Here is a 14,240-nt window from a genome sequence, read left to right as displayed (position 1 = left end):
GAGTTTGGTGTAAGTGACTTCTGAGGCCAGATTGTAAAACTTCCAAGCACTTGATCTTGTTCTCTTGGGACCCAACTGCCATGCTATGAGGAAGCTCACACCAGGCCAAGTGGAAAGACCAAATAGAGAGGCTACTCATAAGTATTCTGGCCAACAGCCAACATTAACCATTAGACATGAGCAAAAAAGCTTCCAGATGGTTCCAGCTCCTGGCCATCAAGTCATCCCCAGTCTTCATGTCTTCCTGGCTGAGGCCCCAGACACTGCAGAGCACAGACTAGCTGTCCCTGCTGTGCCCTGTCTGAATTTCTAACCTATAGAATCCATGAGCAGAATAAGATGGTGTTTTATGCCACTAAGTGTGTGTTGGTTTTTTATGCAATAATAGTCATCAGAATCCTACCCTATCCAATGCTATCATCCTTCCCCACATCACTTTTTATCACATTATTTAACTTTATTATTTTTTCAGTGGACCTGACCTGACTTTAATTACTTTACTGAATTACATGTTTACTTGTTTATTTTCATTCTCCCTTTATTATGTCAGTTCATAAACGTGGGGATGCTGTCACTTTTTTCCACCACTGTATCTTTAGCACAGTCTCTGGCACAGAGTAGACGCTTGGAACAATTTTTTTGAATAAACAAATGAATATTAGGTAGAAATCTTTAGTATTACTGCTAATATAGTCCTTCCACCTTTTATAACAGTTGTGAATATTTCCACCTTCCTCACAAACTTGGTAACCCTGTGAGAAATGCCCTGTCTAGTTCATCTTTATTTCTGCCATGAGCCTAGCAGAGGTTTGCTGAGTGAGAGGGTTTTCAGGTGAGAGGGCACTTTTACAAATCCATTTATCCATTCATTTGACAAATATTTATTAAATGCCTACAACATGCCTGATACTGCACTAGGTTCTGGAGAGAAAGATGGAAAGATAAACAAAACACATTCTGCTTTCCTGGGAAGGACAGAGGATCCCAACATAGAGCTACAATGGAGGTGTGCCATGTGCTGTAGGCCACAGAAGACCTCAGAGCAAGGGCAGATTGGGTTGGGTCTTGAATGGCGAGCAGGACCTCATCAGGCCCATGTTGGGGAGGAGGGGTCACAAGGGAGCAGCTTGTCAACAGCAGAGATGTGTAGAAGGACTCTACGGGTTGAAAGAAGGTGGCCTGAGGGCACAGGTGGGCAAGAGTGAGAGGTGTGGGGAAGACACTGGCAGGGCTCTGGCCTGAGGGGCCTCGTCAGCCAATGGGTGCACGAACTGGCTACTACTGTGAAAGCAGAGGGAGCCATGAGAGGAGGGTTCTGGAAGAGAAGGGCTCTGCATGGTCAGATGAGGTGTGACCACATCCCAAAGGAAGCTCAAGGGTGTCAGAAGACACTGAAGCAAGGTGGTGGGAGGCACCTAAACAAGGCAGCAAGATCTTACTTTGGCCCAGAGAGGCAGAACAGGCTTTGGGAGGAGGCACCCTTGATGTGAACTCTGGAGTGAGGGGTGCCCTCTGCCCTTTTTTAGTATGCCACCACCAGCCTGGCCAGCAGATGCTAGGATTTCTGAATGCCCTCAGTGTCTTCCAAACTCATGCACAGGGACAGAGGTGCATATCTAATACCCTATGAGAGGGAACCCAGCGCGGTTCAGGGGTGGGCTCCCAGAACTGGTGCTGTCTGGGTGCTATGGGGCACGGGGTGGGCAGTGGGGGCAGGCTTACAGGCTTGAACTGGCAAAACCACAGACATGGTCTCTGGTCCCAGCTCTACACTTACTGACTGTATGATCTTGAGAAGGTCACTTTCCCTCTCTGAACCTCAGTTTCCTCATTTGTAAACAGAGTATACTAATGGCTTCTGCCCATGGATGCTGTGAGGACTAATAAGAGAACATGAGCATGACATCCTGGGCAACTCTGGGTGCATGGCAGAAACTCAACGAAAATTCTTTCATCTCACCTAAGTAGAACTGTCGACCTAGCACTGGGCTGGGCATATAGTAGGTGCTCAATAAATACTAATGGGAATGGAGTGATCTGGTTAACAAATCAATTCTTCTGCTGAACCTGGCTATAGATGACTTCTCTCTTCATCAAGGGAGAAAAGTGCTGAGAAGCAAGTCTGAAATTCAAACTGTGAGCAACTTGGAAACATTTTTCAGTAAGTCAAGGTAAAGATCGGGGTCAAAGAAAACATCTGGCTAAGTGAACTAATGGCTTTAGAGAAAAAGGAGCCTTGATTTGTGGAGATGGGAAAAAATTATCTACTGCTGGTTTTAATTTAAGATGAAAAAAATTCTTATTCTATTAGCCTAAATATGGCTCTGCTGTCCAATTGCATGGAGTTTGGAATAATATTTTTCAAAGAGAACTACTGCTATTTCAAGTAATTACACAGCTAAAAGCAGTCATTTTGGGTCGAGCAAGATCTCATCATGGTTTCAATTCCCTCTGGTGTCATTTTCTGTTATATTTGAGAAATTCCTCAATAAAGATGTCAAACAGAGAGAGGGTTTTGCTCCCCAGAGGACAGATTTGGCCACCCTCCAGGACACAGTCACAGGCAAGCCATCTCCACAAGAAAATAACCTCATTTACTCGAAAGAAAAGAAAAGGTTCAACTGTGAAAACTTAGGCAAGAAAATAACCCTTAAGCCATCAGCTTCATTTCTAACTAACTAAGAACACTTTCAAACTGTGCTGTTTATTTCTAAGGTGATCAGGATTTTACCCCAGCCATCATCCCTAAGGAATTCAGTGGTGGTTCAGAGAGGAATGTTACAAACGGACAAGATTCATGACCCAGACTTCTGGAGACAAAACAACAGGGGATGCAAATGGGCCTAACTGTCCCCTATGGGTGATGAGTTGTAGGGTGAGGTTCAGTGACTGACCAGGAGCAGTCAGGACTGCAGAAGGCAGTGAAAATGGAGAACTTCCAACGACTTAGACAGCCTCTCACAGCCACCGAATGTCCATGGGGGGCAGGCCCTGTGCTGGATACTGTGTCAGGCAGCACAAATGCAATTCCAAGCAGGTAGTTAAATGACCAAAGCTGACTGGTTGTGACAATAGGGAGTGGTGGGGATTGTGGGAAACAGGAGAGTACATGCCCCCTTCCAAAGAGGGCAGCTGCAGTGCAGCTCCTCCAGTTGCTTCCAGTACCACACTGAGATGTGGGCAAGAGATGCCCCTGCCCTGGGACCCATGCTTTGGGGGTTCCTGCTCTGCCTCTCCTGAGGCTACAGCCTTCCCCATGGAGAAAGGAGTCCACAGGGGGGTCATGGGCACCTGGAACACATACCCACCATTCTAGACCACATCCTGGGTATTTGGGACCTACAAATTTCCTGGCCAAATGGCCCCAAGCCTGCCAATCCTCAGAGAGACCGATGACACTTAGGTCTGAGCAAAAAGACAGAGCTTGAGCATTCAGGTTAGGGTGTCCTTTGCTTCACTGTGGTGTGGATGGAGCCAGAGGAGGGATGCGGGCACTGCCCATGCTACTACTTTCTGGCACAAAACTCCAAGGAATCCTAGAATTCTAAATTCAAGTCCAGCCTTCCAGGTCACTAGGAAAGAATATTTGTCCACGTGCAAGAGAGAGTACCTTCTAGTTTTGGAGCTTCATAATTACTTTGAAATATTTAGCCACGTGGGATAAAAACTTGGTGCCTTCATTTGCACTCCTGGCCCAAGTCCCATAAATGTGAGGGGCTGGCTGCCTGTGGCCAAGGAGGAGTGATGTTGGAAATATCAATTTTTATGGGATATTCCCTAATTTCTAACTGTTGACACATAATTCAATAATAATAAACACCACCACTGTGGGGATAAACCAAATATGTTTGTGGGCCCGATGAGGATTGTGGGCTGCCAGCTTGAAGCCTCTGCTACACATGATGACAATATTCAGCACGTATATGGAACTTTACATCGGCACGTACGGCTCTGCACATCTACTTACAGATTTAATCGTCACATTGACCCTCTGAGATAGGTGTTCTGACCCATTTCATAGCTGGGGAACTAAAGTGTTGAGGGTTTGAGGAACTGGTCCCAAACTATAAAACTCAAGGTGGTGCCAGAAGTTGAGCCTAAATCTTCAAACTCCAAGCCCAGCTTTCTCTGTCAGCATTATTTGTTTCAGGCGACATTTACCAAGCCCCACGATCCTGACACTGTACCAGGTACTCTAGTGCTTCTGGTATTTCACGGAGGAGCGAGCTGAGGCTCTAAGAGGTCAGACAACTAGCTCAAGGTCATAAGGTCCGTCTGGGCTGGACGGAGCCAGTGAGAACCAACATCTGACTTCTCGAGACCCAGAGTTTTGTCTTGAGAAGGAGAAAGACCAAACAAAAAGAAAGAAGTCTGTTGGGAAGGGTCTGCTCTCAGCTAAAAGCAGAAGAGCAACAGAGAGAGCCTTTTCTCGGCTGCCATATGTGCAAGTTAGAGCTGTGTCAAGTTGCAATCTGTGCTCAGAGGTGGGGGGCAGAGGAGCGGGGAGTCTCACCCAGTTCTTTTTTTTTTTTTTTCCCGTGACCGGCACTCAGCCAGTGAGTGCACCGGTCAGTCCTATGTAGGATCCGAACCCGCGGCAGGAGCGTCGCCGCGCTGCCAGCGCAGCACTCTACCAAGTGCGCCACGGGCTCGGCCCTCACCCAGTTCTTTTAAATTAATCACTGCAAAAAGAATCCATTGTGAAAACAATGTTGAAACAAAGACCCACACAGACGTCACTGTCTCCGTTAGTCTGGAGGCTGGTGGCGTCGGGTGCTGGAGGCACTAGGTATGAATGTCACAGTCAAGAACAAGGGTGTTTACAAATAGGTGATTCTGCACAGATAGCAGTGCTGTGGCTAGAAGGAGAACCCCGTGAGTCAGACCCAGCCCAGGGAGTATAGACAGAGGGCTCTGGCCCCCACAAAGTTTTGGAGATGCCAAACCAGCTCACATCAAAACATCCCATCTGGAAGCTGGTAACCAGATCGATGCCAGTTACATTTTGAGTGTTTGGTGCCAGGCACTCTGCTACATGCTCTACATCTATGATCTCATTTAATCTTCACAAGAACCCATGAGATATGGACTACGAATTTCACTTTACAGGTAAGGAAACCTAGGCATGGGGAGGTGAAGCAACTGGCCAAAAATCACACGTCTGTCCTCTTGACCACTGGGTGACACTGCTGCTTTGAAATGGTTGCCCCCCAGGGACTGTTGGTTCTGCCTTCACTGACTAATCAATTACTAAAATGGACCCTCTCTATCGTCTTGAAAAGAAGCAAACAACTGGGAAAGCTAAGCACTTACATTTTGGTAGGATTAAATGAGATAACACTAGGACAATACTTACCCTGGTATCTGGCACAATAAATGTACAGTCCCAGTTCCTTACAATGTAATCAAAGGCTTTGTCTACCTCTTGAGTCCAGCCTCAAGGAGCTGCCTGCAGTTCTCTGTTCAGGCTGTGTTCTTGAGCCAGCAAACTTCTCCCCAACCTTTGGAGGTCCCTCTCAATGCTACCTCCTCTTGGAGGCCTCCCTGGGGAGTCAGCCCCACTTTCACCCCCACCCTCACCCCATCCAGGGGTAGCTCTTCTAAGGCTCCTCTGGGCTTCAATACCCTGCTGTCCAGTCCTCTGTTTTGGCACTTTTTTGGGGTGTAATTACATGTTCACAGATCTGTTTCCCATAACAAGCTCATCTGAGATCCAGTTTGCACTAAACAAAAACAGGTAGGAAAATCTAAGGCTAATATACCACTAACAGGAAAATTCCAGAGTACCCAGGACATCAAGTTTCCTATACCATGCACCAACAAACCAGCTGGCACAATGGAAGATGAGCCCTTTTAGAAAGCACTGCATGGAAGGCTGTAAAAAATTCAAATGATCCTTTGACCCTGTAGTTCCACTTTCGGGAAGCATTCCTAAGCGAACAATTGGGAAAACAGCAAAAAAGATGAAGTTTTATGCCCAGAATGACCTCTGGATTCTGATGATAAAAACGAACAAAAAAAGCGAACAATCTAAATGTTCAATCACAAAAGGCAGCTGAGTCACCTAGAGTAATAACAATGCCCGTTCGTTGACTACTTAGCACCTACTAAGTGCTGGTCACTTCACTTCATACTGTGTCATTTCATCCTTACACATAGCTTTGTAAAGTAGGTGTCATAATCATGCTCATTTTAGAGAGGAGAAGACGAGGCTCAGACACCATGATGATAGCAACAGCTGCCAGCTATTGAGGGCCCCCCTGCGCCAGGCCTGCTTCTCAGCTGTCTGGAGGTTACAACAGTTACTGCTCACTACAGCCCTGGGAGGGAGCTGCTCTTGACAGCTTCCCTCTATCAACAAGGGACTGAGACCCAGACATGGCCACGCTCCTGCCAAGTCCATGCCCTTACCCCATAGGCTCTAGCTGCTGTGACCCTGGTTATCCAGCAGCCGGTGGCAAATGAGGGCTTGGGACACAGAAATTTCTGCCTTGAGAGCCCTGGGCTTTCTCCGATTACAGACTGCAAACCACCTCTGTTATGGGTAAATGATGTCCCCTCAAAAGACGTTGAAGTCCTAACCCCAAGTACTTGTGAATGTGACATTTTTTGGAAATAGGGTCTGTATTAGTCCTTTTTATGTTCTATAACAAAATACACTGAACTGAACTGGGTGATTTATAAAGAAAAATGAAATTTATCGCTTACAATTTCTGAGGCTGGGAAGTCCAAAGTCCATCTGGTGGTGGCAACAGTGACCTGGGGGTCTCACATTGCAAGATGGTGGAAGCAGAGAGAGCCGAGACAGCAAAAGAGAGACAGACTCTCCTTTTCTTTTAAAGCCCTCAGAACCATGCCCCTGACCATTTTTAATCCATTCACTACTGCATGGTACTGCAATCCAATCACCTCTTCAAGGCTCCACCTTTCAATTACTATAATAGGATTTCCCACCCTCTTAACACTCGCAGTGGGGGCTAAGTTTCTAACACATAAAACTTGGGGGACACAATGCAAACTTCAGGGAGTTTTGGGGGACATAATTCAATTCACTACAGAGTCTTTGCAGATGATCAGGTTAAGATGAAGTCATCAGGGGTCCTAATCCAATATGACTGGTATCCTTATTAAAAAGAGAAATTCGGACACACAGACAGACATGCATAGAGCTTAGACAATGTGAAGATACAGGAAGAATGCCATCTACAAGCCAAGGAATATCTGAGGTTACCAGAAGCTAGGAGAGAGGCCTGGAAAAGATTCCCTCTTGCAGCCCTCCCAATACTTTGATTTCAGACTCTCAACCTCCAGAAGCCTGAGAGAATAAATTTCTGTTGTTTAAGCCAACCATTCTGTGGCATTTTGTTATGGCAGCCCAGCAAACTAATACAAGGTGCCAAAGGAGACAAGCCTTCCTACAGCCCTCAACTCGGAAAGCTGGAGCTGAGAAACAGGCAAGCTATGCCCAGAAGGTAGGGCACGGCTGCATCACTCACCCAGGCAGTTGTGTCCATCGTGTGCCAGCATGAAGCCATCAAAGCAGGTGCACCTGTAGTTCCCTGGGATGTTGATGCATTCGTGGACACAGCCCCCATTGTAGTAGTCATTCTCACACTCATCAATGTCTGCAAAATGAGGGGCACAAAAGGTATCAGAGGAAGAGCTTGGGAGGGTCCCCTCTCCCACCACTACTGAAGTCACCAGGATTTGACTGATCAAGGATGACTCAAGAGATATTCACTGATGTCCTTCCTGGGGAATGGGGACCCAAGGATTATAAAAGTGAAGATCCTGGCTCTGAAACAAGGCTGGCCACCACCTTGCAGGGCAGGGCTACGTGCTGGGTGGCTACGTGTGGGGTGCCCTCCAGTTCCTACCACAGTGAAGCAGGCAAGATTCACATCTAGCTCTGCCTCCCTCCAAAGCCTCTCAACACTAATAGCATGTGGGAATGCTGCCTACTATCCCTGAAAGCTGGCTGTCTTGAACCAGGGGGTATCGAGTAAAATTAACTTTGTACATCACCAAAAAGTGTAATGTGTGGAATGACAGACAAGTCCACTAAATCCCCCAAATAGTTCCACGTCAGCGTCTGATGCCTCGATTTCAATTGCTCCAGCTTCCTCGTTATAACAAAGGCTTTTGTCTCGTCAACAATGGTTGATGGCCTTTGTAAAGGTCACCCTTTTTGCTGAGTCTTTTTCAACATTTCCCATCAGGGGTCAAAGGGCTATCGGCTCTGGAGTTCCAGAGAGATTTGAGAGACTTCAGGGAATAATAGGAACACGCCTAGTTGACATTCAATGAGCTGCTTCTACGCCCAAGTCCTGCTCACAGTCCCCACACTAACTCAGGGATGTAGGCACCATTCTCATTATTGCAATTTTACAAAAGCACTGAAAAGACCGAGGCACAGAGAGGCTACAACCTTGCCAAAGGTCATCTACTAGGAAGTAGAACAGATGGGATTCAAACCAGTGCAGCCCAGCTCAGGGGCGCCCGACTCACAGTGGATCCTCCGCCCCAGGGCTCACCCTCCTCAGCCGACACCCATCTGACCTCCACAGGCCCTGGGCCACGCCCGCCTGAGACGCAGCCAGAAGTGCAGCCCTACGTGCAACCAGGCGGGAAGGAGCAGTCCGTCCCCTACCTGGGAGAAAAGGGATTTTTGAGGCAGGGTTCTAGCTATGGAAGAGCGGATGCGGCCTCTGGAGAAGAGAGGAGACTGAAGGCAAGCCTGGCCTCTCCCTCAACTGCCTAAGGAGCAGCTGCAGGCAGACATTGAGCTCCATGCTCTCTTCACACTGGTCCGGCCTTTGGGGCAGAGCTGCTCACAGTGGGGGTTAGCCATGGGGACCAATTAACATGCACTGGTAGGAAGGCCCGCCTTGAAGGCAGAAGCTGTCTCAGGAGGTGGTGAGCTCCCTGACTCTGAAGGTGACTGGGCACTGCCCAGACACCTGCCAAACAGAGATGCTGCAGAGCAGAGGAGATAACCAGTGCAAACAGCAGGAAAAAAGCACCAGAGTGCAGGGTCTGGGTTCTGTGGCCCACTCCTGGTGCCCACCCACCCAGCAACGATGAGGGAAGAACAAAGGAGCCTTGGTCTCCAAAGGCCCAAGAGTCAGCAGTCTTCGCCTAACCTGCCTGCTGTGGCCATCTGCAACAGCTGGGAAGCAGACTCAATTCTGCAATGCACCTGAATTATTTTTAATTGTGATATTTAACACAGTTAGAAATTGTAAATGACATTAAAGGAGGATGTAAGATTTTATGTTAATTGAAAGGGGACATAGGTTTATAAAGACCAAGAGATAACTGATCACTTTCCAGCCTTCTGTTTCCTGGCCTTTCTCCAGAGCCCCAGACACTCCAAATCCAACCACCTCTCTCCCTGGGTTTTTCACAGATACTCCAAAGGCAATATAGCCCAACTTTAAGTCACCAACCTGCACCTCACTGGGGTTCCCCATCCCAGTGAATATTGTTTTCCTTCCACTGCTCCCTAGACATCTAATTGACTACCAAAGCATGGCTTTTATACAGCCTTAACATGGTTACATGTCCACAGGTCACTTATTTCTACTACCTGTCAGCATGAGTATGACCTTTCATCTGATGTGACCCAGCAGCCCCCAAATAGTTCCTGCTCTCCTTTCCTTCCTTTAAGCAGGTGATTCAAGGGTAGCTGGTCTGGTCCCAGCTCTGGGGGTAGAGCCTGATCAGTCTAATCCAAACAGAATGTGCCACTAGCAACTGCTATTTGTCCCTGGGTGGATACATGACTTAGGATGGATCAATCACACTGGGGGAAAGGACATTTATTTCATGCTTGGGTAAAAGAATCTTTTCTCTGTCTCATGTTGTACCTCAGAAGGCAGTATGCAGCTATCTACTCCTGAAACATATGCCAGTCCTTTTAATTCTCGCAGTAACCGTCTGGAGTAGGTATGTTAACTCCATTTTATGACTGAGCAAACTAAAGTGCAGAGAGGTTAGGGAATTGCTCAAAGGCACATAGTAAGTGGTGGGGCAAGGATCAGAACAAAGGTCTTTCAGTCTACAAAGCCCGCATCCTTTCTAATAAATTAGAGCGCCCATGACATGCCAGTAATGGCAAAGTACTTTATATATGTTGTTTCACCCTTGGTGCATTTACACTGAGTACCAAGGAAGTATTATCAAGTCATCCCAACACCCATTCACCCATCTATCCTTTCACTTGTTCTGCATCCATCCATCCACCCACGCATATACGCATGTGTGCACGCCTATCCTTACCCAGATAACCAGCCAGCCATGCATCCGTTCATCCAAACACCCATCCATTCACCCACTCTCCATCCATCTGCTCACCCCACAACCTATCCATTCAAATACCCACCCAACCTTTCTTCCATTTATTTATTTATGCTCCTCAAATCCATCCATCTACATATCCAGTCAGCCGACCACCTTTCTAGTCATCCAATCACCTATTCACCCATCCATTTATTTAGCCAAACTTCCATCCATACACCCAAATAGGCACGTATGTATCCATCCATCCATCTAAATATTCAGCCAGATGCCCATCCTTCCTTTCACCTAAACATCCATCCATGCAAATGCCCACCACCCATCCATATACTACTCATTGATCCAAACACCCACCCTTCTATCCAAACACTTTGTCTCCAGGCTCCCAGCCAGTGGCTGCATTCAAATGTGGGCTCTATTCTTGCTTGTTGGAGCCACATTCTCAGGGTACATGAGATGAATACTTTTTAAAAGTGCTTCATGCTTCAAAAAGTCATTAAGGAGAAAGGTGGGGAAGAGATGTCATATGCATTTTTTTTTTCCAAAGTCTGTACCTACCCTTGAGATTGAGGGACTGGTGATAGTTGAGGGGTGGTGACAGGGATGGTTCATATGAACAGAGAAAGTGGGCAGGACAAACGATCTGACCAGCTTTCAGAGCTCTGAACACTGAAGATGAGAAGTCCAACAACTCATTCCAGGCATCCCTGTTCCTTCCCCAGCTTGGAATTCTTTTTAATGAAAACTCAATTATCAACAGAAGACAGCTCCAAGTATCCAATAGAGCAGAGAAAAACAGTATGGGGAACTGCTCATTATGGGATTTTTGAAAGGTCACAGTTCTACTTTTTCTATATTAAAATGGCATGTGCACATACACAATCCCATAGCTGTGGTTATGTGCCAACAACATTGGTTTGGAACCCAAGTAGGATGGATTTTTTTTTCATTTAATTCAAAATTGATTCTCATTGCCCCATAAAATATGTAATTTATTCTGTGGTGCCTAGCTTCTAAAAGATTCTATTGTAATGAATCAGAGTGCTTTCTCATTTTAATACTATTTTAGGGCATTTTCCTGAAAATCAGGACTGGAAACCTTCTCAAAATAGGGATTTTTAAAGCACCCGACTCTCCACTCTCAGAGATCATTACTGAAAATGTCTTCTCATTTCCCCCTGAAATTGGCATTTTTTTCTAGACATTCCTCACAGACAGCAGAGACCAAATGCTCTAACAAAGACCCCTTCCCTGGCTGGGCGCTAGCACGTCCTCTCCTTTGTCTGGGAGCTTTAGGAAAAACCATGCACTCCTTAGATCAGGCAACCATTCTAGGAGAGATGTATGGCTTAGGAAGTTGAGTCCTTACTGATGAATAAATCTTAATCCGGTTTGTTGGCTAATTACGCTCACGGGAAGGTAGTTTCTTGGGCTGCCTAGCAGGAAGGATTAAGCCCCCTGTCTCCGGTGGCGCAGGGTTAAGCTCTGGGTTTGTAATGACTGAGTAATGAGACCTGCTCTCCGCAGTCCCCTGGCATCCATCGATCAGGTTTCCCTTCTGCTGAGACAATGCCAGAAGTGGGCCCAGCAGTTAATTACGGGAAAGGTCAAAGGTTGTGCAAAACCAACACAAATCTATATACTTTTTCATTCCTAACTGCACACAATGACCGTGGCTCAGCCAGAGGGTGGGAAGGTTCCCTCCTCTCCACATACTCTGTGATCCATGATAACCATGGGGTTTGAGCTGCCTGGTGACCTCTCCCAGTTCCTGATGTGGCTTCAGGCCGCCACAGTTTTGCTCATGCTCTTCCCTCTGCCTGGAGCTCCTGCTCCCTCACAAACATGGACTCACCTCTGCACAGTGAGCCCAGCATCACTTGCTCCCTGATGCCTTTGCTCATCTCCTGGCAGACACCACCCCTGCTCCTGCTCTGGGCTCCACAACCCCCTGAACAAACACTATCATTACTCCCGCTTATGTATGTGTCCTTCTATGCTCCAAGTCCATGGGGACGAGAACTGTGTCCTGTTTGGCTTAAGCCTCAGAACCTAGCAGAGTGTGTTCAACAAAAGTCTGCTGAACATTGAATGAATGAATGATTATCATGATCATAGCCTCCCTGACCCTTATGATGTGTAAAGCGGTAGGCAGGCTCTGGACATATGACATAAGAGGTGTGTGCCAACATCTTTATTTTCCAGCAAGGGAAACCGAGTCTGAAAGATGTTGCCTGCCCTGCCCAAGGTCACACAGCTAATCCAAGGGAGCCAGGAATCGAGCCAGGCCACCTGATTTCAAAGTTAATACTGTCTCAGTCAAAAAGGACTATATATTGTATGATTTCATGTACATGAAGCTTTTAAAGAAAGCAAATCTATAAGACAGATAGCAGATTAGTGGTTTTCCAGGGCTGGAGGGGTTGAAGGCCTGTGGGGGGTGGGTGACGGTTAAGGAGTATGCAGTCTCTTTTGGGGGGTCAAGAAAAAATTCTAAAATTGATTATGGTAGTGGATGAAAAACTCTGTGAATATACTAAAAGGCACTGAATTGTATACTTTAAGTGGGCGAATTGTATGGTATATGAATTATAACTCAATAAAGTTATTTTAAAAGTAACCCCCCCCTCCCCCCAAAAAGTTAATGCTTTTGGTGCTCTTATCCACTAGGCTAGGTGGGTCTCCAGGACTCTGCCTGGATGCAGGTAAACGAGAAAGATGCTCACTTTGAACTGACCTCAAATGCCAGCTGTCCAGCCTGGGTTCATGGTAGTGTGCTAGCTCCCAAGAACCAGGGAGGATTTCCCTGCCAAACCAATAGGATAAGGACCAGTTAATCATTTCCTTTCTCCTTCAAAGACACCCTGAACCCTTCACTGTGTGCTGTTCCTGGGCTCTGGCATCACGATTAATGGACGTTGAAGCAATCTGGTCTGAGATGGAAGTGAGGAGCGTCTCGGGGGCCCTGCCAGCCATGAGTCTGAGTCTAAGTCCTTATTGCTCCTTCCTGCCAATTACAGGCATGGTCATTCTCCTGTCCCCTTAAGAAAAGGCAGGGGAGATACCCTAGACCCCCAGACTGCAGGATCTAAAGGGCTGCTGCACAGGCCCAACCACCTCTGAACTCAATGGGAAGCAAATTGGAAACACAAGGTTGCCAGAAAGTCTGAGCTGCCACTTAGAATTGGCAAGCCAGGATCCTAGGGCTCCTCTGATCCACTGCCCTGGATTTTATAAAGGGGAAACTGAGGCTCAAAGAGGAGAACTGAGGGACTAATCTCATCGGCAAGAAAGGTGCTGAAAGCAGCTTGAACTCAGGACTGCCAGCTCAGGCTTCCTGCCCTAACCTCACAGGCCACCCATGGGATCTACAGCTGGCAGGACCTGCTGGCCTGTTGCAGTTCCATTTCATTCTCTTTCTCTCCAAATCCCCCAGTGGAGTTTCTCTCCAATAGTAATAAAAATACCAGCAGCGGCAACTTCCCACCAGACACCATCTTAATGGCAAGTGGCTTAACCCTCACTATAGCCCAGGTAGGAAGGTCTTCACTTCCCTTATCTCAAACAAAAAGACAGTGAGGCTCAGAGAGCTCAAGAGTCTGTCCCAAGATCACCCAGCTAATAAGTGGCAAAGGTACAGTTCATGCACCAGCAGGCTGGTTCCAGACTCTGCCCTCCTAGCCTTGAAACGATTGTCCATAGAAGTCCCACATCTCAGTGAACCAGGGTCCAAGGTCCACAGTCCTCGCTGAAGATCAAGTCACCTCTCTGCCAACTTCCCTTCTGTGCCAACATTTTCCCTAGGACAAGCCCCTTGTTCTCAGCCTGGACTCTGGCCACAGGAGCTGCCAACTTAGAGGGGGAGAATGACCCAGACCCAGATGAACACAACCTCATGCCCATGTCTGCCCACAGTGCTGGCAGTGGGAAGGTACAGGCGG

The 14,240-nt window shown here is 47.2% G+C and overlaps 1 protein-coding gene across 1 annotated transcript in view; it reads right to left on the bottom strand.

Moving 5' to 3' along the window:
- Positions 1-14,240, bottom strand: part of SCUBE1 (signal peptide, CUB domain and EGF like domain containing 1) — a 135,870-nt gene that overhangs the window by 110,352 nt on the left and 11,278 nt on the right. Inside the window, exon 3 of the mRNA XM_063115609.1 lies at positions 7,497-7,625. Within this exon, the coding sequence (XP_062971679.1) occupies positions 7,497-7,625 (129 nt within the window). The remainder of the gene's footprint in view (positions 1-7,496; positions 7,626-14,240) is intronic.

This window comes from Cynocephalus volans, chromosome 12 (genome assembly GCF_027409185.1).
Source record: "Cynocephalus volans isolate mCynVol1 chromosome 12, mCynVol1.pri, whole genome shotgun sequence".
NCBI lineage: Eukaryota > Metazoa > Chordata > Mammalia > Dermoptera > Cynocephalidae > Cynocephalus > Cynocephalus volans.
The sequence above is the reverse complement of the archived record's forward strand: the minus strand, read 5'-3'. Positions and strand labels throughout refer to the sequence as shown.